A 23,889-nucleotide genomic window follows, 5' to 3' on the forward strand; every position below is an offset into this window, starting at 1 on the left:
TCCAGGGCGAATCAAACGAGGACAGGATAAAGGTGGCAAACGAAAAAGCACATTCGCTGCTCAAATAAGCAGGTTAACCTCCATAACCAAGTGTGTACATGTAAACGTAACTTAATTTACTATTACTATCATTGTTATTATTATTATTATCTATATAAGTAAGTAGTGGCAATATTTTGGTTATTACAAATTCAGTTATCTTTTTTTGAATTTTTGTCTTTCTTAAAGAATTATATAGCGTGTATGGCATAAAACAAATAATGTGGACTAAAGTAAGAGTTATAATCCTATTATTTACTGCAAATAAATAAAGAAGACTTGACTAACTAAGAAAGAGTGTCGAATGAATAATCTGATCATGGTTTTTATTTTGCATAGTATATTTAACCACTGATTACCGCAAACAAATAAACTTTCAAAACTTTTTCGCAACGCTCCACAAAACAATGAAATTCCCCCTCACTTTACCAAATCGTGATCGTTCGTGCACAATAGGGTGAGTCCAACGAAACCAGGATAGCAGCCGCAAACGAAAGAGCACACACCCTACTGAAATAAGCTGATCCACGCACCCCGGGATAGAGATCACTATGATATTATGGCTAAGTTTGTATGTAAGAATGTGCAAGAAGTGCAAGAATGCGTATGAAGTGGTGAAAATTAAAAGGAAAATACTCTACTTTAAAAAAAGCAAAGGCAGCAGCAGCATGATACTACTGTACTCTTCACCATTATATTCAAAATTTACTGTCGATCGCGTACTCAAATCGCAGTGCGAACACAATTTGCAACATCTCTGTCAGCATGATTTTCCCTAAACTTCAAGGTTTTGTTCTTGGAAAGGAAAACAAAGTGTAGCGAAAGAAGTCAAACAGAAAAGAGCATATGATGTTTTTTACTGAATGTAATGACGATAATGCGAAAATTTATTGTATTAAAATTATTGATCATTGTCACCTATTGAATTTTATGAGAATCTCAATATAACATCTATATAAATATGTATTGAAAAATAATCTTGTATAAACTACGGTAATCCGCTTGTTAAAAATATATATATACATACAATATTATATATTATGAAGTAACAAACAATTATTGAACCTTCAAATACGCAACAGTTAAATAAACATAAACATAGGATTTACAAATATTAAAACAACAAAATATTGCTTTGTTTAAAAATAAACTTATTTTTGCTGATTGTTGGGAACGCATTTCGATTGTTCCGAAGCAGTCAATTGTCGTGCTTTTGCTCTTTTCAATTTATACTTATGTTTTGAAGTCAAAATAAGTGCCTAGCACTGTAATTTTTCGTTTAATATACTTCAACTTGATCGTTTATTTAAACAAAAACGTCAACAAAGCCAGCGTTGTTTGGAGCGCATGCTTCGATGAGTTTATTTAAAAGTGTTCGATCATCGGTATAAAGATTTTCTGTTTTAAAAACATTTTTCAATGTTTCTTTTATATTTTGATAATTGTTTAACATGAATATGTAATTTAAAAAAAAACCTGTTCGTTTAGACTGCTTGTTAAAAGAGTTTTTTTTTAATTTTACTCGACTTGTTTGATTAAAAAAAGAGTAAAACTACGACGATATGCCATCAACGTGGATGCTTCTTAACAATCACGCCAGAAAGTCCGACGAGCCCGATGAAATTGATGCAGTCTAAAAAAATTAGGCCATTGGTCAAAAAATCTCCATAATGTTGGGACCAAAATCACCTGACCACAGAAGAAAAAAACATGTTGATCCAGCCATCAGGCACACACATAGCCAGGTCAAATGTTCTTACTGATCAGTAAAGTTGTTTGAGAAAACTGATATAGCTAGAGAACTCTCGATCAATCGCCGGAGTGTGTGTGTCTGTAATGGCCGAGTAGTTGAATAATGGTATCGAATAACTCCCAACATTTGTTGACGAACAGAAACGAAAAATCTAACGAAATGTTACACGTTTTTATTTACAACTTGTTCGCGCCCGTAAACATAAAGTGGTTAAAAATCAAAGCAATAAAGGTCCTTATTTTCTTAATGTGCACTGTCTTCATTAAAAATGCTCCTCGAGAAACCATTCTGAATTGACAAAAGTGCGATACGGTTTTAAATCCTTTGCACACATTTTTTTCATAGTATTTCACATTCAAGTGTGATTACTTTCCAGCATTTCTGACTATCTCAATATTCTGTTGCAGATCCGACGTTTTCTATATGTTTTCCCACCGACAAATTTTAGAAGGAAAGTAATTGTTACGATACAACTTTCAGAAAACATTTATTAATATAGATACGAACAAAACCAATAAAAAAAAAGAAAACATCCATATAAGTAGGACAATTTTAGATTCAAAAATCAGTGAAAAACATCTTTCCAAGTAAAGAAAATCAAACTCACATACGAAAAAAGTAATGCTTCAGCTCCGTAGTTCAACAAGACATTTTCCTCCTTCAGTGCGGTTGATCTTGTACAGATGGCCTATGATGCGTAGAAATGCACTCGAATAGTTGCAAAACTCAAAGTGCTTCATTGGTAAAATTAACTAAATGCATAAAAAAACAAAAAATCAAATCTACAATACTGTACTGCATATTACGGTCCTCAGTAGTTATAGAAATAAATCTATGATACACAAAAAGAACACAAAAACACACAACGCAAAAGAATACAACTCGAATTGATCGGACTATCTGACAAGATAGCTTTATTGTGAGTAACAATAAAACAAAAAGCAAGGTGCAGCAGATCGAAAACGGAATCTTTCCAGAAATTTAATCGAAACCAACCACTAAGCAAGGAAAATCCACCATCTTGTTACTCGATTTGATTTAGAAAAGAAAATTAAAATTAACTAGCTGAAATTTGATGTAACAGTTAAACTCTTCCTTGGCTTTCTGAATTAATTAAAAATAGAAAGAGGGATAGATTTTGTTGCCGTTTCTTCATTTGAATCATGTTTGTCTAACAAAAAATAACAAGGATGTCGTCCCATACTAACCAGTTCTCATTTGTGTTTGTTTTAACTTTTTTTCTAAATAATGGTAACAGGTATCAGGTTAATAAAATAAAAGTCCATTGAAGAAAACTCTAGTTTCGTACTACTTATTGTTTTTTTTTTTTAAGTTTTGTTATTATACGCTAACTGCAACCTTAACAATTGCTGAAGTTAAAAATGATAACCACCACATTCCAAAACTTTAAAGTCCAATAACTTTAACGTAACAGAAATGAAGATGTTGGTGCTGTTTTTGTATAGGTTACGTTATGATTTATTTTATTTTCTGTTATTTTTTCCTCTTTATTTTATTTTTTTCATTTCATTTTAAGGGAGACGACAACACGACTAGGCTCCAAGAAGCTAGTAAAAGGACCGATCAACTGTTACGAAGCTAATGCAACGGGTTTGGTTTTGTTTTCCTTCATTCAGTATAAATGGGAACGTTCACGATGCAAAAAATCTGTTGCCAGCACCAAGACTATTCCAGATATTCTTGATTTTTAACTACAAGATTGTTCGAAGTGGATATTTCGATTTCCGTATTTGAATAAAATAGTTTGTGAAAGTTATTTATCTTTTTTATCATTTGAAAATTTGTATGTTTTTTTTTTAAATAATTTAAACCTACTGCAAAACAACTAAAACCATATCATATTCGAAGCAGAGTTGTATAATCTACGAGAGCGCATTTCCGGTATACCAAACATGATGTGAATGGTTCTTTAAGTGTCCCGTTACTTCCTAAAATTCCTGTGTGTAGGTCACCATAAGGTCAACAAGAAGCAAAGGTATTGATTAAAATTCAATTCCAGTTTTCGTTAGAGATAAATTCCCGTTAAACGGCACTTTGCTAGCAATAATGAACATAATAACAATTGTGATATACAAACATAAACTTACAAGAACTATTATAATATGAGCCAAAACAAAGACGCGAAGTTGAAATTTAATATGGACGCAGCCTTGAAACAAAAAAGCAACATAGAAAAAGAATTGGCACCTGTACGAAATGCCTTGTTTTATCGTCTGAGCACTAGTTTAAAACCAAAATAACGTTTTCCCGATTATTTCAAAACGCTTTGTTACACCCATGGTTACATTTTAGCAACAGCATATTGAAAATCCTAACGCATTATAGATAAAAGAAGTTGAGATGTTAGTAGCGGATGTCTAAAGGAGATCATGTTATTGACTTCTTTTCATATTACCATCAAACTAGCAAACTTAAACATTAGACACATTCGAAGTTGCTATTCAAATGTTGGGAAACCCAGTGGAGAATGGCACGTTGTACTATAAACGGTACATTTTATTTGTATTACTCAGTTTATTTTTTTATTCAAAGATAATATTATCTGCATCATTTTTATCATTTAAGAAACAATCCAAACGATTGTATAAATTTGTACTCATGTATTGTTTTACAACGTCGTATTTATCAGAACTAATGCGACTGGGTACAAGCAATAAATTGGAAAGTTTGTTCAAATTTTAATGAAATTGGTCCCACCAAACTGTTCTGACACAAAGTTTTACTAAAAATAACATGGTTTTATTCAATGTGAAAAATTGCAACGAAACGTATGTTTGGCATAATATGCTAATGCACAATAATGGATTCTTTCAACATTTAATATCATTTGCTATTACATTTCGTCGGATAGGATAGATAGAATAAGATTTATTACATGCCCGAGATGGTTTTGTTTTCCAAACATACTGGGATTTCAGTATGAGCAATGTATGTCTTTTGGTCTGAATAATTGCAAGCTTTTAACCTGCTGATTGGACACAAATCAAAAGTTGAAACTCTGTGTCAAATCTAAATACAAAAAAAATGCAACCTTTTGTTGTTGGCCCTAATTGAGTACATTAGCATCAGTTAAGCGTGTTTGGGCTACAAAATACAACCAGCAATAGAATAATATCTTAGGCTGAATCTACAAAAAATGCAAAATTAAACCGAACAAAAATTAGAACAAGCCGTTGAAAGGGCAGTATCCAGCAGATCTAGCAAGACAGATATTTATCGCTTTAAAAAATCAATTCAACTCTCGTTGTCTTTTAAAATCTATGTGTGTTATAGTGAACCAAACGCAACTATCGATCAAGTGATCAAGATAATTAAAGAAACTCAAACATCCTGAGCTTGACCTGTCTAGCACATTTATTCACCACACTAAAAACAAACAAAGGTCCTAAGTTAATCCCCCTGAAAGTATTGTGATTTCCTGAAAACAATGTGTTGTGAGTAGAGAAATCTTAATTGAATGCTGGCAAATTTGAAACATAACAAAATAGTCAGTAATCGAAAATTAAAAAAAAAACTCGCTACACACTTTTTCCAGAAGTTCTCACATCAGTAAGAAAAACAATCTCAATACTGATGCTGTATCGCGAACATCACCACTTCATAGGAAAACTTCTTCAGTATAGGGCAAAATCTATAAAAGAAGCCATGTTAAGCAAAGCAGATCAGGTAATCGAATGTACAGATATTATTTAATCAACGAGACAAGCTTAAAATATGAAAACGAGATCTCGCCCAACGCGAGCTTATTTTTGAGGTTTGTTTTGTACAGAAATGAGTTTTTGGTAGTTCCATTTTTGTTTGCTCTATTGATAAATTGTTAACATTTTGCTTTCAATTTAGTTTTTTTATTTACAAAATTTAAAAAGAAAAGATGAAAATTTTAGATTGAAATTGAAGTGCATCAAATACTAGTAGATTAGTTTTATCATTACTCTGGTTAATATTTTTCAAATGTATTAATGATAAAGTAACATAAATAAAATATCAAAAAAAAAGTATTCATGTTTTCTCAGTTACCGTCATCAGGGGTGACATTTGGTCTGGGGGGTGAGATTGGGTCATACAAATTTCAGCATTTTTGTATGACCTAATCTCACCACTGACCCAATGTCACCCCTGATGACGGTATCTAAAGTATATCACAGTCCCTTTTCTGTTATTTTAACACACCAGAAGTTTGTTTCAATAACTTTTGGTTGGGCCAGGGGTAAAAAAGCCTTTAAAACTATGCTGCGGTGCTAGGTTGCTGAATAAATAACATATAACTATTTTTATTTCACAGGCCACCCTAAGTGGCAGAATGCAATACAAACGCAGTCAGTTCAATAGGAATTCTAAAACGGAATTCGATTTAAATCGTTTGAAACGGAATTCGTATACGATTTGAATCAAATTCCCTTTCAGAATTCAGCTGTAATTGAAAACACCTATCGTAATTTCTATATAACGAAAACAACTTAAATGACATCGAAAAACTTTCAACGTAGATAGGAATGAAACTAAAATGATGCTCAAATACAAAGAAAGGATCAAATCTAGATTACATTTTCAAAACAACCTATCCCTCATGGGTTTCCTATGCAGATAGGACCTTTTGAAAATTTAATCGAGAAATCAAGTCATTCAATAGGACGTAACCTTGTGCATGTTCAAGTTACTCAGACTTGCTCAAGGGAATGTCATTCCCACCGACGGTAGAAAGTAAGTTTCTATCAAAATTTGATTCGAAAATATCCAGCTGATTGGATAGAAATAGGATCGAGCCAAGAAACATATTTCCTTACAAATCAAAATTCACTTCCCACCAGTATGCACAGCAGCTATTGCTTTTCATTGTCCGGACATGTCGGAGTGCATTGCTCCCCTGTCTGTCGTCGTCATCGTCGTCGTCGCGACGAAGTCACATGGGTTCAGCTCAGAGCGAAGTAGCCCCACACAAACACGTGTGGGTTAAAGCACTCTGAAGTAAACAAACATTCGCAAATAAAAGCGCGCCTCTTTTTTTCTCAGCGACAATCATCGTCATCATCGATGTCAGTTTGTGAAGCACGCGTTACAAACCCTAAGAGTCATTAACGCATTGCATGAATAATACTTTTCTACGAAACTCTACGACTGTACGTCTCGTACATTACTCCCAAATTGCGAACTTGAACTCGACTCGGTACAGGTTCGTGCAATTAATTTATAAATACAAATCACGTAGTAATAAGTACATTGCAAGATATTAGTCAGCCTCCGTACAAGAGGGATATTTTTATAATACGTACGCCAGTTTACCTATGAAATTGCATAACAGAAAATCAATTCCACTAAAACTTCTAAGTCACCTAAGTTATTGAGAAAGGTTATAGAACTCTGGATCCTGCATTTATCATAGGCACATTTGCGGATGTGCATTGGCCATTGTCATCGCGCGAAGGAAGGTGTTCACGTATCACACGTGTCGATTACCGATAATAAGTGCGGTGCACGCACAAGTTCAATAAACCACAGATCGTCTCAGAACGGAAATACTGCGATGGATCACTCACCTTCCTCGGCGCACCTGAGAATACACACACACATAATGTGCCGGTACCTACTCCTAACGATGGCAGTATACTAACAACGAGTGTAAGCGTAGGTCACTACTATATTTTGCCCTTAAACTTGAACGCCGGCAATAGACGAGGGAATTGCGACATACCGAGAATCGTAAACGAAGTTCAAACGAATTGCTTCAAGGTCTCTTATGTCTAAGCTAACCATTACTTAACGAGTGTGGACCTGATGTTGGTGTTGATATTTCTATTCTGCCCGATTAAACCAAGTATTGAAATTGAACCATACATCCCAGCAACTATCATTTCTGCTAGATAATAATACTTTTTATTTATTATTTTTTTAACCCATTTAAAACTATTTGAAAAAAATAAAAAATAAACGAGATTTACTTAAATGTTCTTCGCGAAGCATCTTCGCTCGGTAGGTAGGGTAGTTTGGTATAGGATTTAGGTAATCAGTGTTTCCCACTAGTGGGGCCTGACAATTTCCTGATGTGGCCGTCTACCGCAACATTGATGTATGGAAGGTGGAGAATTAGGGTGTAATCTGGTTGTATGTTATAATAATAAAGTTATCCAACACTGGTGGGCACAGCAATTTACAATTACTTTTGGGGTCCTAAACAACTCCTTAAAGTTTAGAAACCAAAGCGAATAAATTTTCTGTGTCCTGTTTTCTGTTCTGTGTTCACGCTATATCAAAACCGGACTCCCGGATTTTTTGAAAAATTAAAAGGCAAACAAATTATTTGTAAGAGCAATTCCATCTCAAATCAGGAATTTTTCTGGTACTTTTGTACCCGACCCTCTCCGATTTCAATGAAACTTTGTAGACATGTTATCCTAGGCCTATATAAGTCATTTTTGTGTATACGGAGCCAATTGTACTCGAAAATAACATTTGAGAAGGGCATAAGTTATTTAGATATTTTTGTATTCTGTAATTTAAAAATGACTGTAACTCGAAGGCGTTGCATCGTATCAAAAAGTGGTCAAAGACAAACTTGTAGGAAATTGGACGGGCTTTCTGAAAAAAATACACTGAAACAAAAATACACGCCACTTCTATGGGATTTTTCAATTTTTATGTTTAAAAGTTAAATTTTAAGGTGAAGTCACGATTTTTTTTCGTTCAAAATTTTTGAGGAAATAGCCTAAAATGTGACAAAAAGACTCATGAAAAATGCAGGATGGTATGTCTCTCCTAAAAAAATACAAAAATCATTTACTAAAACTGTTTTTTTGAAAAGTGGTCTAAACGTCAAAATTTTCAAAAACCGATAGTGGGAATCGATTCTTCAGACAATTTTACATAAAAGTCTCCATATTGACCATTGTCCCAAGTCCAATCCTTGCGAAGTTACAGCGGTTTTAAAAATAAAAATGTTGAAAAAACAGCTTTTTTTGTGGTTTTTTTGCATTTTCTATATGACAGACTTGATTTTTCAGTCTCGAAAATATTTTTACCGGAAAGCTCGTTCAATTTCCCATAAGTTTGCCTTTGACAGCTTTTCAATTGGATGCATGGGCTTACAGATATAAGCTTAATTACATTGCACATAACTGAAAACAGAATATTTTTTTCAGTGTGGTAGAAATCTGGAAGGTAAATCATCCTACATAAATATTAAAACGAGTCAAATTGAAAATCTGTTAAGAGCAAACTTATGGGAAATTGGACGAGCTTTCCGGTAAAAATAGTTTCGAGACTGAAAAATCAAGTCTGTCATATAGAAAATGCAAAAAACCACCAAAAAAGCTGTTTTTTCAACATTTTTATTTTTAAAACCGCTGTAACTTCGCAAGGATTGGACTTGGGACAATGGTCAATATGGAGACTTTTATGTAAAATTGTCTGAAAAATCGATTCCCACTATCGGTTTTTAAAAATTTTGACGTTTAGACCACTTTTCAAAAAAACAGTTTTAGTAAATGATTTTTGTATTTTTTTAGGAGAGACATACCATCCTGCATTTTTCGTGAGTCTTTTTGTCACATTTTAGGCTATTTTCTCAAAAATTCTGAACGAAAAAAAATCGTGACTTCACCTTAAAATTTAACTTTTAAACATAAAAATTGAAAAATCCCATAGAAGTGGCGTGTATTTTTGTTTCAGTGTATTTTTTTCAGAAAGCCCGTCCAATTTCCTACAAGTTTGTCTTTGACCACTTTTTGATACGATGCAACGCCTTCGAGTTACAGTCATTTTTAAATTACAGAATACAAAAATATCTAAATAACTTATGCCCTTCTCAAATGTTATTTTCGAGTACAATTGGCTCCGTATACACAAAAATGACTTATATAGGCCTAGGATAACATGTCTACAAAGTTTCATTGAAATCGGAGAGGATCGGGTACAAAAGTACCAGAAAAAAATCCTGATTTGAGATGGAATTGTTCGTAACAAAACCATTAAAAATCTCGCAACTCCAACGTTAAACGACGCTGCTGCACACAACTGGCTTTTCTTTCGCAAATGTTTGAAAGTATTTACCTTAGTTTCTACCCGGTTTGAGATTGGAAAGTTGGTCATTCAGGGAGGCTTCATTTAAATAGTGTATAATTTTGGCTACCGATGCGAAAAACCAAACTGCTAATATCTGACTCTTCTTTAAAATTCCCTTGATGAGTATTTGGTTTTTCTCGAAATACTTGATTTGGCATAATAGTCGATTCTTCAATAATGGGCAGAACAGCAGCACGTACTGCACTAAAGTGTGGAGACTAGGATGTAACCAAATGGGTCAATTTCAGGGCATGATCCCCTAGGTGTACTGAGTCCGAATCCTAAATATGAGCTTGATTGGTTGCGACAGGACCTGGTGCTTTGACTTTGAATGTTAAATGGAATTGAACTCGTAAAATCGGTGCGTTCTGGTTTTGCCAGTTTTGAGCCCCTTAATGATTTTGCATTTTTCAAAAATCTCACGAGTTCATAGTTCCTGTTCTAGGGAACAATTTTGCCGAAGAGTGCGAAAGGATTCGTCAAATATTAAGAATGTTACAGAATTTATAACACCACCGCTGAAAACATCAACTTTTTCTTCACTCTCTTCTGGCAGCACTTGCTGCTACGGCAGAAAAGATTCAGGGTACCTATGTATCGCGACGCTCATGCAACCAAACAAACTTATGGTTGTCAAAAGAGCTTGAAGAAAAAGTTGAAGTTTTCAGCGGTGGTGTTATAAATTCTGTAACATTGTAACATGGGCGCATTTTTCGGCAAAGTTGTTCCCTGGATATACAAAGTTATTCCCAAAATACACCGATTTTACTGTCGCAACCAATCAAGCTCATATTTTGGATTCGGGCTCAGTACACCTAGGGGATCAAATGTCCGCAAAATTGACCCATTTTGTTACATTCTAGTGGATACGCATGGTATAGCTTCATAACCAAATGGTTTGACGAAACGATAATATTTCTGCCATGAAATGTGACTTGAAAATGCCTGATAGATGAGTTGGTTTAAATCAAGAGGTAACTGTAACTGTAAATAGCTCCAAAACACACCTTTCGATTTGAACACCAGCCAGCTGATCTGGAGGCAGCTGCACTCCAAATTATGGGGGTTTGGTACCGCTCAACCACGTTGAAGTACACACATATTTGTTCTGAGCCCGTCTCGTCCGTCTCGTCTAGAAAGAAACGTGAACGGCGGTGTGTTTGTTTACATTTCGCTACCGCATATTTCCTCGATAAAAGTGCCGCCTACAGTCGGGATCGGGAAACGACTTGGCGACGCTCGGCTCAAGTTGTATGCAAACAAAAACCGCGCTCTTTACGCGTCCTGATGACGCATGCTGCATACTGTAAGAACACGCGCTTGATGACGAAACGAGCGTCGCGACGCGTCGACCACGTTGATCATCAACGGGAATATGATGATATTGGTATCATCGTGATGCTTAGTACACACCCTATGATGAGCCAGGAACAAAAGGAGGAGGTGGAAGCATCTTTTGTTATTGTTTGTCGAAGCTTTTGCTTAACCGGCGACGCTTTTGCATGAAAGGAAGACGCTTACACACATGCGCAAATGAATCGTATGCCGTTGGGTGTAAGAATAATTGATATTGATACTACTGACTACACCTCCTAGAGGGGGTGAGAACTCTTGGGGTATGTCAATTTTGCTTTGTATAGGACGACCTTCTCGTTTCGATATAATAGCGGCTGTCTTTCCGGCTAGCAGTGTCATTTCGGGTCGGATTTTCTTGTAAACCATTTGCTATCTGCTCCAGCGGGTCAGAATAGGTTGAATGTACATTGCGATTATCAAATTTTGACATCAGAACCATGCGATGGAGTTTGCAGAGAGGATTGTGGCAAGGTGTTATCTTGGTTTTCCTGTGTGAGAGCATCAACAGTCAAATCAACTGTAAGAACCGAGAATGTGAAGTATTTTGTCATTTTAAATCAACGAACTCAAAAATATGAGTGTTAAAAAAAGAAAAATAGTGAATTGTGAAATAGTGTGGCAAGGTGGCGAAGTGAACACATACATACACTCCTCGGTTGCTCTGAAAATCGGCACTTGAGCAGGTGTGACATTACGTGTTATAAGTATAGGCCAAAAATGTGTTTTCCCATATAAAGTACCAAGGAGGAGGCGCATGGTGGCTCAAGATAGTTCTATAAATTTGTTAATAAGTCTCATTATATGACGTTTTCATTTTTTTACATTTCTTTTAACCTTTAATTAGCATAAAATTTCGAAAAAAATATATTTTTAAATGAACTTTTTTTTAAACCAGGCGTCTCCATTAGTATGAAAAAACATTTTTTTCAGAAAAACGCGAACCGATAGAATATTTTGAATTTAACATATTTTTAAGCAGGAAGGTGAAACACAAATTTCTACGTACAAATCTCGTACAAATGGGTGTTTTCGATTTATAATTTTTTGCTTCCGCCATACCGTGATTCGTAATCTTACAACAGGGCTTCATACCAGTTGTAGCGTGGATTGTTTCGTTTTCAAGTAAATTAATAACTTGTGATGAGGTTGATGAAACATTCTTCATTTTATTTTGTGATTTTGAACAAAAAAAAAAACAAATTACAAGCAATACGTTTTTGAACCCTTTCAGGCCTGATGGGTATATCAAAATTTCCAAATTAAGGCCTGAAAGGAAAATACAAAAAAGTTTAAAGGCCAATACAAATTTTATTGAACGTTTTTGTCAGTCTTCTGAACTCTGAGTACCAATTGATTATTTGATTATCATTACATTGCTCCTGTTCGCATAAGTGTCATCGAAGGTTTGTTTTTTGTAGTCTTTGCTTCCGCACCCCCAGACTTAATGTCACCCCTGATGACGGTAGTTTAATATTGAAACTTTTCTTTTTTTAACTTGTAGGGTCAATAGTACTCGAATATATGAAGCTTCTATTATACCGTCAGTGGGGGTGACATTGGGTCTGGGGGGTGAGATTGGGTCAAAGTGATTTTTGACGGATTTTACCATTTCTCAGGTTCTTCTCAATGAAAATGAATTCTGTTGAAAGGGTTGTGTAGGGGACATCTTAAGATGACTTCGCTGAAAAAATCTCGTTCCTAGAACAAATCCTGTTATTTTGGCAGCTGTCTAAAGTTGGGGTACGTTTTTGGCCAAAAATGACCTCTAGAAAAATCATTTTTCTAATATTTTTGTTAGAATTGCTCGAAAACTACTCAAATGTTTGAAAATCTCCACTTCAAACACTGCAGCGTGTCAATACGATTCCCTCGAACAAGAAACACTGTTGGACCATATCGTTGTATTCCATATTGTTGTATTAGAGCATCATTTTAGTTTCATTTGACCCAATGTCACCCCCTCTAAGGGGTGAGATTGGGTCAATTTTCAAACAATAGGCATTTAAGGTAGTGTTCATCAAAATCCACCATATTTTGGGAAAATGTTAGTAAACTATCTAAGAACAAATCTACGTTGAAAGATTTTCGATGTTATTTAAATTGTTTTAGTTATTAAGAAAATACGAGAGGTGTATCGTTTTTTGACCCACTGACGGTACAAAGTTTCAATTATTCGAAGGACCGCAAAGAATCTTCTGATATTCAAAAAATGAAAAAAAAAAACTCTTGAATCTTGATATTGGGGTTTACTGCCGCTCGAATTGACTCCGTCCCTTATGTAAAAACAGCAAGCCGAAAAAAATGCAAGTCAAATCTCACAAAAAAAAATCTGCGATTTTCTGGATGAAAGCACTGAATTTTATTGATTTTTTCTGATAGTTCGCACAATTTCGGACCAAACTGCATCATTACTCAAAATTTACGAAATTACATATACTGCCGCTCGAAGCTAGTCCGTTTCATATGAAATTTCGTCAATTTTGAGGTAATGATGCAGTTTGGTTCGAAATCATGTAAACTATCAGAAAAACCAATTAAATATAGTACTTTGTTCTAGAAAACCGGAGAAAATCTACTTTTTCGTGAAATTCTAACACGTAGCCTTATGGCCAGGACAAATTTGACATGCGTTTTTCTCGGCTTGCTGGTTTTACATATGGGACGGACTCGATTAGAGCGGCAGTATAGGACGGACTTGCTACGAGCGGCAGTTTAGATCCCAAATAATCAAATTCGAGTGGTTGATTGCCAGTTACTTAACTAAATGATTACACTACAACCACCACGTTGGCCGCCATCTAGGATTAGACATTTATAGATCACTGTTTTTGGGGTCACATTTGAGCTAAATGAATCAAAATAAGACACACAGATAGCAACTTTGAAAGTTATAAATAGTTTTTATGACTATATCCTATACACTCAAACCCCGATGGTTTGACACCAACTGTTGTCAAACGAACGGGGTCACTTTTTAGTTTGACACCCCTTTTACACGGAGTTCACACACACTATCAAACTTTTGTTTTGATAGTGTGCGTGAGCGCCGTGTAAAAAGTGACAGTTCGTCACTTTTTAGTTTGACTTTGACCAACCAGCGGGGTACAAACTAAAAAAGTGTCAAACGAAAAAGTGACCAACCACCGGGGGTTGAGTGTATGTGTTATGTATTTGAATAATTATTAAATATTAGAATAAACAGAGCCGATTCGTTAATTCGAATGCAACGGCTGTCAAAACTACGAAACCACGTGCTCAACAATTTCTGAACAAAGCGATCGAAACGTAAACATTAGCTGCGCGCACACACACACACACAAACACACACTGCGACTCCACACCGATCGCAGTTGCAGTACACAGGCCGAAGTTCAGCTCACGAAGGGCTCTGCAGGATCACGCCAGGAGGCAGGCCGTTGGAACCACCTGCATCTGCACAGCGAGTCGCACGGCCAGTGTTCATCCACCCGCAGAATTTTGGTCCAGAAGATGACCCGGCGCCGTTCACGGGTCACAGCAACAGATAACGGTCACCACCGTGTGATAAACAAAAACAACTGTTTGTCGACTGCATCGCACCCAGTCGGTTGGATGTCTGGAAGACCGCCGAGTTCAGACAAAAAGGCGAACCGGTTTGACTCGGACAGTGGCGGTGAAGCAGAACCAACGTGCCCAAGCAGTCGACCATCAACAGTAGTTCCTGCTGTTCGGCTCCCTCAACGTCTCAACGCAGATCGTCTGGATGGTGACGCCGGAACAGGAACTTAAGGGGGGAGATGTTGCATACGCAAGATATGGACGTCCCTCGTCAGCTCGACTCACTGGTGGTAGTGAAGCTACCGCGCAGTCGATGTCACAAGAGCTGAACATCAACCAGAACAAGCTCAGCCGCCATCGCGCGCTGCCAGCGCGTTTGGCTCGGCCCATTTTAACTTGTTGTTTCGTCTTGTAATTAGTGAAATAAATGTAGTTTTAATGTGTAATTATTGTCTTTGTGCCTCGACCATCACCACCTCGTTCACCCAAGTCGAGGACACAAAATTATGGCATGGAGACGACTCCTACACCTCGAATGACTTAACGGCCTAACAACCAAGGCCGGGACCGACATTTTACTTCCTCATCCGATGGAAGGCCGCTCGAAGCTAGTCCGTTCCATATGAAATTTCGTCAATTTGGAGGTAATGATGCAGTTTGGTTCGAAATCATGTAAACTATCAGAAAAACCAATAAAATTTTGTACTTTGTTCTAGAAAACCGGAGAAAATCCACTTTTTCGTGAAATTCTAACACGTAGCCTTATGGGCAAAACAAATTTGACATGCGTTTTTCTCGGCTTGCTGGTTTTACATATGGGACAGACTTGATTAGAGCGGCAGTATAGGACGGACTTGCTACGAGCGGCAGTTTAGATCCCAAATAATCAAATTCGAGTGGTTGATTCGATAAATCAGTTTGACGTTTGAGTGTTTTTTTAATTCGAATACGTTCGAATTAGCGAACATCCGATTTGTTGGTTTAGTATTTTTGTGTATTCTATTCAGAAAAAAATGGATAAGGTGCTAAAAATTCTTGAAAATATAGTAAAATAAAACAAGAAAACTAACAGTTCTTAAAGACGTCTTATAATCAATTTATCCAAAAATCGACATAGATCAACAAAGCGATTCAACGTCAAAGTGAGATAGAGATTCCAAAACATGGCATGGTCGTGCCACCTCGTTTTATTTGTGGGGGAATATGATGGATTAGGCTTAAAAAGGAAAATAATTTATCGAGTTGTTTTTTATATTCTTTCCCAAGTAACAAAGGCAAAAACCCTTAAGCTTCAATCATGTAGTTTCCCACGAGCTAAATTTTGATTTGCCGTAAATAACTGCAAAATTTAATTCATGCAAATTAATTCCCAGATCATTTCGATGAATTCGTTATTCTTGGTAGCAACTCGATGCGGGTATTTCAAGTCATTCAACTGTTAGCATCCAATTCACTTGTCATATATTTTACACTATAGCGACTCAATGAATCCCATTGCGTACGCATACAGTTATGATTAGCAACTAATAGAGCAGATAATATTCTCAACCTATCATGTTATTGAACTTCAACCAACCACCACAGTTTCATCGATCCCATGCGGCACCGGCGGGAGCAGCAGCAGCAGCAGGAGACAGCGAATCGTCGGTGGTTCCGACGCGGTGCGTGGCCAAACGACGTATATTGCAAGTCTCATGAAGTACGGTGGCCACTTCTGTGGCGCGACGGTATTGAACGAACGATGGCTAATCTCGGCCGGTCATTGCGGGTGCAAGTAAGTTGTTGGTTTGAAAGCAAAATTTAATTCACCGCAAATGGCGTTACCATTGTTTTCGTTTGAAAAAAAAAATGCCAGTACCAGACTAACAGGTTATTACTGACCGTTGGAACGTCTGTTTAACTTTTTTTCATTTGGGATTATTGCTACATTGGTCAGAAAGCGTGGTAACGTTATTCGTGAATGTACTAATACTAGAAACATTGATTAAAAATGCACATTCGTAGTGGTCTCAACAAGCCGATACGTCCGGCTCTTATTAAAGCAATTCTCGGACTGTACAAAATTTCTGAACTCAAAGGAAACCAAATCGGAGGAATTGATAATGGACTTGGTACTGCGTATGAAATGACCATCAAGTCCATCGTGCTTCATCCAGAGTACTTGTGTAGTAAGCCGTACAATGACATTGCCCTCCTGGAGTCTACCAAGGTGATCTTTTTTAATCAAAACGTGCGACCAATTTGCCTGGCCACCAGCCAAGATTCTTCCGGCCACGTCGAGGGTAAACTAGCGGCCGTTTCGGGCTGGGGCTGGAGTCACGAAAATCGCAAGGAAGGAGTCAAACCCGATACGTTGCAACGGGCAGTGGTGGACGTGTTCCGGAATGAGGACTGTGAAGCATTCTACCGCGATGGAAATCGACCGAGGACCATCGCAAATACACAACTTTGCGCAGGTAAGCGAACCGGTGGAATCGATTCGTGTTGGGCAGACTCCGGAGGGCCGTTGGTGACCAACGGTGATGTTCTGATTGGTATCGTGTCAACGGGAATTGGATGCGCGAGGTCGGGATTTCCGGGAATCTACACTAGAGTAAGTGAATTTACCAACTGGATTGGTGAAATCGTGAAACGATGAGAAGTTTGTCGTCTGATGAGTGGTTTGTTTTAACAAAATGTGATATTTCTACCTCGTTGTACAATCTGATCTTCTAGTCTTAGGTTATTAAAAAGTTTACAGTTAGCCAACAGGATGTTAATTTTGAAAGAAATTTCCTTTTTTTACGTTTACATTGAAAATAACTATAAGAAAACATACCTTGCTTGTAAATTCCGAGAAATTCTAAAAATGGACAATTTTTTCTCACTATAACTCAAATATCTCAACCTTGGAGTGTCAATATTGCATTTTCTTAAAATGTTCGTGGTAAAATTTCCTACAGGCATTGGTTTTACTGAGAAAAATGGGCTACCCTAAATTAAATTAGCATTTCTGAAAAAAAAAATCGAAAAAATGCGGAAAGCCAAATATTGATAATGCATTTGAAACTATGGACAAAAACCTATCATCACCTGCTCCACAAGCAACATCATCCTGGTAACATCCTGGAGCAGAACTGTTAAATTCTAATAAACACTAATTGAAAAACAAAATGTGATTCCAAAGTTGTTTTGGCTTAGATGATAACATAAGCAGTTATTAAACCCTTTTGCAAAAATGGATTTTTCAAGAAGATTCCATAACACTTTCTGTTATTTTAACAGTTTTTGTTATTTTGTTATTACCATCTGCCCGGATATTTCACCAATTTCAACGATTCTCTCTACCAAAATGAATCATCATGTGCCAGTTGTACCGATCTTGAAGGCACTGAAAGAATGTTTGTTCTTAAAAATATGTGTCTCGAAATTCATATAATTTTGTAAACCAATCTTTGACGTAATGGTCGGTAAACATTGATTAATGATGATTTCCTTACAAGAAATAGTTAAAAAAAATTGGCAATGATTGCAGCCGTCTTCTTAAAAAATGAAACAATTTCACTCATCACATTTTTTTTATTACCTGTTTCAGGACTGGGACTTACATAGTCATAATCAAACTAGTCTATTAACTAGGTTATGTTTATATTCAAATAAGTACTCTACTAAACTATGATCACGCATATAACCATTCGGTTTCATTTTCGAAACCAGAAGGAAAGAACACCTCTTGGCTGGTATTTCCAATAATTGCAGCTACAACTTCATCGTCGAATATCCTGGAATAAAACAAAACAGAACTATTTAGAAAATCATGAAAGCAGGTTAAAAAGATTTTATATTCAATTATTGATTTTGTAACTGTGTACGCCTCATCACGAGAACTTTTTTTCTTATTGTTTGTCCGGTTTAAAGACTCTTTGAGCAAGAAAAATTTTTAAAACTGAAATCAAACTGTTTGTAAACAACTTACGGTGAATTGCTCGACGGCACGTCTAGCATTGCTCGGACCGGCTCTGAAGAAAACGGTTCATTTGCATCCTCTAGTTGCTCATTATTTTTAAGTGCTTCAAAACTATTTTGAGCATCGACACCCAGTATAGAAACATAATCCTCGTCGAAATATATTTCACTAGAATCATCTCGAAACGAATCGTCCAAAGATGGTGTCAGTTCAATTGGCACAGGAGAATCCCAGTTTATTTCTAACGGTTGAAGTAGCAATTCCAAATCTTTGTGGTCGTCTTCTGCAAACTGCGAATTCGCCAGAATGTCGATGTATTCGTCATCAAGAAATCCATCAGCTTCCGTTTCTTCCTCTCGGTAGTTTACAATGTGTACATTTTCATTGACACAGTCGTTAAACGAGCTGAAATCGGTTATTTTTTATTTAGTATGATTTTTCAGTATTGTAATGCTGCATACTTACTTCAATACACTAGTGAGTTGTTCGTCCTCCGAAATATCATTGCTATCTAGTGATGAAACGTTCTGAAAATACAGAAATAAAAATATAAAATTTGATGTTTGAACTGATGGTTAAGTGGATTTTTTTGATTACAGTGGAATCTCTGGCAGTCGATCTTCTCAATATTGCTTCAGCTGTCAATAAAATTTTCAGTCCCTTCAAGAAGATTGCTTTGATTTTTCGTTCTATAATATGATAACTCCCTCTCTCGACGGTCCCTTCAATATCGACAACCAGAGAGTCCACTGTAACACATTTTGTTAGGACATTTACAAAAACAGCGCAAACAATAACTTCTGCAGATTTAGAACTCTAGAAACGCATATCTGAACCGAATTTATTTTCTCTATAATGATTATCTGTAAAAATAAATTTAAAAGAAAATGTTTCCTACAAAATTGCTCGCGTTGTTTTTGTTTTAATAAAATTGTAATTTTGTATTTTCAACTTACACTATTTCCTTCAGATATCGAGCAATGTTTGCAAAGTTTTTTAGTAGATTTGATTCTTTTCTTTTGACAATTTCCACAACGGTTTCGTATTGTTTTCTTAAGAATCACTTCTAACTGCCACAGGCCACCAAGAAAGAACAAATAGCTCACAATCATCATAAACCGATACAAAACAAATATCACGCTGATCTTCTTGACACAATTACAGTCACTGTTTTCACATTGCTCAGCGTCGTTAAGCATGAAATTTGAATATTTCTTAAGAATTGACAACTCAAACGATTTAGCACTGGCCGTAACCGAATCTATTGGTGACCACTTGATGTACATTTTGATGTTTTAGGTTTAACGGGAATAAAAAAAAATCAGTTGACCTGCGGCACGATCAAGATCTAGCTTGAAACTGACGAGTATCTACACAAAATACGAACAATTATAGAAGAACTGAAGCTGGGTTGAGATAAGTGCAATCTTTCTTTCCACATTATCCTTCGGAAACAAACGAACACATCCTTGATTTTTGGTTTTGCTAAGAAGAAGAAAACCATGCATAGAGAACATGCAACAACAAGTTCAATCAATGTTCGAAACGTGTGTGGGGAAATAGATCATCAGGTACATGGACAGGTAATTCGGTGCAAACGTTGTAGAGTTCGCCTTTTGTTCTAAGCGAGAAAGCAACACGCCCTCAGTTTGGTGGAATTGAAGTCGATTGACTATATTAACTGAACATATGCGAGTTAGAGGCCTGATTCTTGCAGGTAACGTATTTTTACGTCATGGTGTTTTAATGGATTGGTCTTTCTTGTTGTATTGTTTACTTCTATTTTTGAGTATAGAATGAAACTAAAACAATTTCATGTAATATATTAACAAAAACTAACCAAAAAACTTTTCAATTCACCGTTCATCAGTTCAACGAGTTGAATGAATACGACGTGTGCTGAAAAAAAACAAGTTTTGCAGCGAGTTCCATACAACTTTTTTTGCAATCCCGAAAAACATTCATTGAATGGTAATATAAGTCTAATGTTCATGTATTTTGTCAATTAACCGTTCCAATAAAAAAAATGAAAATTATTACTTTTAAAAACAAGTGCTGAAAAGTTCAACTACAGTAGACTCTCTCGTTGTCGATATTGAAGGGATTGTAGAACGATTGTATAGAACGAAAAATCAAAGTATTCTATTTGAAGGGACTAAAAATTTATTGACAGCTGAAGCAATAGAGCTTTATGACGTTTCGCGTACACACACTAGCGCACCATTTGATTTTGCTGTCCGGACAAAATTTAACCTCAATCTTTTTCGTGTACGTACACGCAATACATGCGCACGTAGATATCTCTATATTGATCGTCAGCCAAAGAGTCCACTGTATTCATTTTCATTTAAATTATTTCGTTGTTTAAGCATACTTGTGTGAAGTTACTATCCTAAGCTGAGATGTGGAATACCTTGAACAGCTGATTAATTCAAAGTTGGGAACAGAGTTTGCGGGTGCTGTAAATATGTAAAGACGAGTAAATCTACTGAAGGAAAAAAAGTTACAAAATAACCATCAAAATAGGGTTAAACTATTCGATACTCTTATTTTTGGTACAGAAGATCTTTTCAGCATTGACAACGTTTTGCAACTCAAATTAATAAACTTTTCAGCACTCAGGAAAAGTAAGTGATTTAAAATGCATGAAAATTAGTTTTAAACTTATTTTTTCATAAGGTAATTCGAAATTTGCAAGAAAATAAATAGCAAGGTTGATTTACAAGAACTTTATTCAAATGTGAAATGTACATTGTACAACTATAGTCCTGTCACTAGAAATTATTCAAAACCAGAGATTGACTCGAGGAACTTTGCATGTGCAGCGGATCACAAAAGAAAACTAAGAATTAATTTGTTGTAGTGACAATATGACTTAACCAAGAACACGAACCAGATTCTACAACAGATTTTTCTCCAAAATCTTCTTGATGTACTGCTCATGGGTACTGCTAGATGCCGTCGCCAGCAAACCTTTCTCGTTGACGAACGGATCCTTGTCACTGTACGATATCTCCTGATTGTTCAAGTCAGTCATCTTGCCACCGACTGCGTTGAGGATGGCATTTCCCGCACAAATGTCCCACTTTTTTATGGCCGTCGAGTGGAGATACGCCGTGGCTTCGTTGTTGAGCACCTTCAACACTTTGTATCCTTGAATAGTAAGATTTATTTCAAAATTGAGTAATTTTTATCAGATAAAAGATATGACCAACCTGCTCCACCTGCCTTAATGATGTGAACATTTTTACCAAAAACTTCTTTAGCAATATTCTGTACATCGCCGGTATGAGAACGGGACACAATTAAAACGGGATTCTTTACTTCTTCGTCCTTTGTAAGAAAAATTATCCTGTTAGTGATACATCGCTCTAAGAAACCTGCACAAACATATATACTCTACCCGTTTCATGTTGGACAGTGGCTCAGACATTGCCTTGTTGACCCAAGCCCAAACGGTCGTCTTCGTAAACGGGTTGTGAACAACTCCGATCGTTGGAACTCCCTTCACGGCCACGCATACCATCGTCGTCACGTATTCTGTCAGAGATTCTGTAAAATTTATGGAAAAACAAAAAATATATATAATAGGTTCCATAAAATAGTAGATTGGCATCTAACCTGTGTATTCCTGCGTTGCATCCAGAGGATCTATCCACACGGTCACCTCTTCAATGTCTACAATTTCATCCAATACATTAGTTTCATGCATAACGGTCGGGTCCAGATCGAACAGTTTTGCATCGGGACAGCTTTGCTTGGCACTGTCTTCCTCGGATATGATCCTTAAATTGGGGAATATCCGGTGCAAACCGTCCGCCATTACGCAGTGCGAGCGGAAGTCCGCATCCGTCACCGGATCATTAGCACCTTCCTTAGTTTTTCCCTTGCTTTGTACCTTCAAGTCGATGCTCTTGGAAACTTCGACCACCTCGAGTCCACCACGCTGAGCCGCTTGGATGGAACCAATTAGCAGCTTTCGCAAGTTGACTTCGTTCGGATTTTTGTTCAAAGCGTAGTTTGAACTACCAGACTTTCCGGTCGATAGGTAATATAGGAAAAGTAACAGACCTATTGCTATTAAAACTACACCGCACTTGTTTATTCGAATTGATCCACCCAGATTCATATTGGTTAATGTGTTTGAGTACTAATTCTAGTTAAAATTTATAAGGATTTCTTGTTGCCCAAAATACAAAACGAATAAAATAATCACACCAAATTCTCTAATATTGTTTCATTTTCAGTAATTTTCGAAGCATATTCTTTTCATGCCACAAAGTAACTAAATTGTTTAAAAATATCTATAAGTATGATTTTCAAGTAAATCTTTAATGATTACTTTAACAAAAAGTTTTACAACTCTTATGGGAGTCAGACGATAGGTGTAGACGTAGCTTGACTCGGTTTATTTTTGTTCCTCTCTGCCATTTCCCGTCATCGTATTATGGAATATGACAAAACCACTGACGTTAGCTCACTTTAGGTCGCCTTTATGGTATAGTATATTCGTTGGTTTGTTTTGTCACTTAGTGTCTTATGCACATTGGACACATTTGATAATTTGTGACCAAAGGAAAATGTATTTTTTTGTGTGTTTTGTGTTCTTTTTCTATTTCCTTACTTTTAACATCAAATTCGAATTTCGAGACCCCATTTTAATCAAATTTGAATCAAAATCAGGGGGCAAAAAATATTTGTTTCATAAAACTGAAAATACATAGAAGTCTAATCAACTCAAAACAATCTAAAATGCCTGCACCACAAAAATAAAACTTTCGTCAATACTTAGAAATTTTGGAAACTTATGATTTCAAAACAACTGGACCAGTGACATTTTAGAACACTTTTTCGTTCAAATGTTGGAACCGTGGAAGGTAAAAAAAACTTTTTGCGATGCTGCACATCGAAAATGCCCCACGCATTTTCGAACCAATTTTGAAGAGACAAAAAAATATTTGCAACAGGTTTCGGTTCTCGAGTTAAAAACTTATTTTTTTCTGCACAAAAACTACACAAGGTTTTTGACATATGTACACAAACCTAAAATAAAATAAGAGAAACATTAAACAAGAAAAGTTTTCAAAATAAAATAAATTGAGTGTACTTAGGTGAATCGGGAATACAGTGCGAATAGGGGCAGCAGTTTTTAGAGTACTTAACTGCCGTTCTACGCATAATT

General features: G+C 36.2%; 4 protein-coding genes across 12 annotated transcripts in view; 2 read left to right on the forward strand and 2 right to left on the reverse strand.

Annotated features, from left to right (window-relative positions):
- LOC120428788 (synaptosomal-associated protein 25) overlaps positions 1-5,670 on the forward strand; it is a 46,209-nt gene extending 40,539 nt beyond the window's left edge. For 4 of the 9 annotated variants that reach the window (XM_039593879.2, XM_039593880.2, XM_039593878.2 and 1 more), the window contains one exon: positions 3,330-5,670. In XM_039593879.2, the coding sequence (XP_039449813.1) occupies positions 3,330-3,395 (66 nt within the window). In that variant the 3' untranslated portion in view covers positions 3,396-5,670. Of the gene's footprint in view, positions 1-5; positions 453-495 lie in introns of those variants that run through there. The other 5 variants (XM_039593876.2, XM_039593882.2, XM_039593883.2 and 2 more) reach the window with 3 other exon arrangements.
- A 5,770-nt stretch (positions 5,671-11,440) lies between these two features.
- On the forward strand, positions 11,441-17,504 carry LOC120428774 (trypsin-1). The gene is made up of 3 exons (XM_039593858.2): positions 11,441-11,743; positions 16,346-16,535; positions 16,766-17,504. The coding sequence occupies exons 1-3, from the start codon at positions 11,662-11,664 to the stop codon at positions 17,397-17,399; spliced, it is 906 nt and encodes a 301-aa protein (XP_039449792.1). The 5' UTR covers positions 11,441-11,661; the 3' UTR covers positions 17,400-17,504.
- A 793-nt stretch (positions 17,505-18,297) lies between these two features.
- On the reverse strand, positions 18,298-20,491 carry LOC120428786 (uncharacterized). The gene is made up of 4 exons (XM_039593873.2): positions 19,664-20,491; positions 19,173-19,234; positions 18,717-19,112; positions 18,298-18,522 (listed from the first exon to the last, which is right to left on the reverse strand). The coding sequence occupies exons 1-4, from the start codon at positions 19,991-19,993 to the stop codon at positions 18,420-18,422; spliced, it is 891 nt and encodes a 296-aa protein (XP_039449807.1). The 5' UTR covers positions 19,994-20,491; the 3' UTR covers positions 18,298-18,419.
- Positions 20,492-21,421: 930 nt separating this feature from the next.
- On the reverse strand, positions 21,422-23,129 carry LOC120428791 (putative inositol monophosphatase 3). The gene is made up of 4 exons (XM_039593888.2): positions 22,329-23,129; positions 22,111-22,259; positions 21,923-22,040; positions 21,422-21,860 (listed from the first exon to the last, which is right to left on the reverse strand). Exons 1-4 carry the CDS (start codon positions 22,834-22,836, stop codon positions 21,607-21,609), a joined length of 1,029 nt encoding a protein of 342 aa, XP_039449822.1. The 5' UTR covers positions 22,837-23,129; the 3' UTR covers positions 21,422-21,606.
- Between the last annotated feature and the right edge of the window lie 760 nt (positions 23,130-23,889).

This window comes from Culex pipiens, chromosome 1, assembly GCF_016801865.2.
Source record: "Culex pipiens pallens isolate TS chromosome 1, TS_CPP_V2, whole genome shotgun sequence".
Lineage (NCBI taxonomy): Eukaryota > Metazoa > Arthropoda > Insecta > Diptera > Culicidae > Culex > Culex pipiens.

What these genes read in the sequence shown, in the direction of transcription:
- LOC120428774 (XM_039593858.2), top strand. Translation starts at nt 11,662, where the DNA reads ATGCGATGGAGTTTGCAGAGAGGATTGTGGCAAGGTGTTATCTTGGTT. An exon ending in CATCAACAGTCAAATCAACT is followed by an intron (nt 11,744 to 16,345) that starts GTAAGAACCGAG and finishes CAACCACCACAG; the next exon opens with TTTCATCGATCCCATGCGGC. An exon ending in GCCGGTCATTGCGGGTGCAA is followed by an intron (nt 16,536 to 16,765) that starts GTAAGTTGTTGG and finishes GCACATTCGTAG; the next exon opens with TGGTCTCAACAAGCCGATAC.
- LOC120428786 (XM_039593873.2), bottom strand. Translation starts at nt 19,993, where the DNA reads ATGTACATCAAGTGGTCACCAATAGATTCGGTTACGGCCAGTGCTAAA. An exon ending in CGATATCTGAAGGAAATAGT is followed by an intron (nt 19,235 to 19,663) that starts GTAAGTTGAAAA and finishes CTGTATTTTCAG; the next exon opens with AACGTTTCATCACTAGATAG. An exon ending in GTGCCGTCGAGCAATTCACC is followed by an intron (nt 18,523 to 18,716) that starts GTAAGTTGTTTA and finishes GTTTTATTCCAG; the next exon opens with GATATTCGACGATGAAGTTG.
- LOC120428791 (XM_039593888.2), bottom strand. Translation starts at nt 22,836, where the DNA reads ATGAATCTGGGTGGATCAATTCGAATAAACAAGTGCGGTGTAGTTTTA. An exon ending in CACTGTCCAACATGAAACGG is followed by an intron (nt 22,041 to 22,110) that starts GTAGAGTATATA and finishes TTTCTTACAAAG; the next exon opens with GACGAAGAAGTAAAGAATCC. An exon ending in CATTAAGGCAGGTGGAGCAG is followed by an intron (nt 21,861 to 21,922) that starts GTTGGTCATATC and finishes TTACTATTCAAG; the next exon opens with GATACAAAGTGTTGAAGGTG.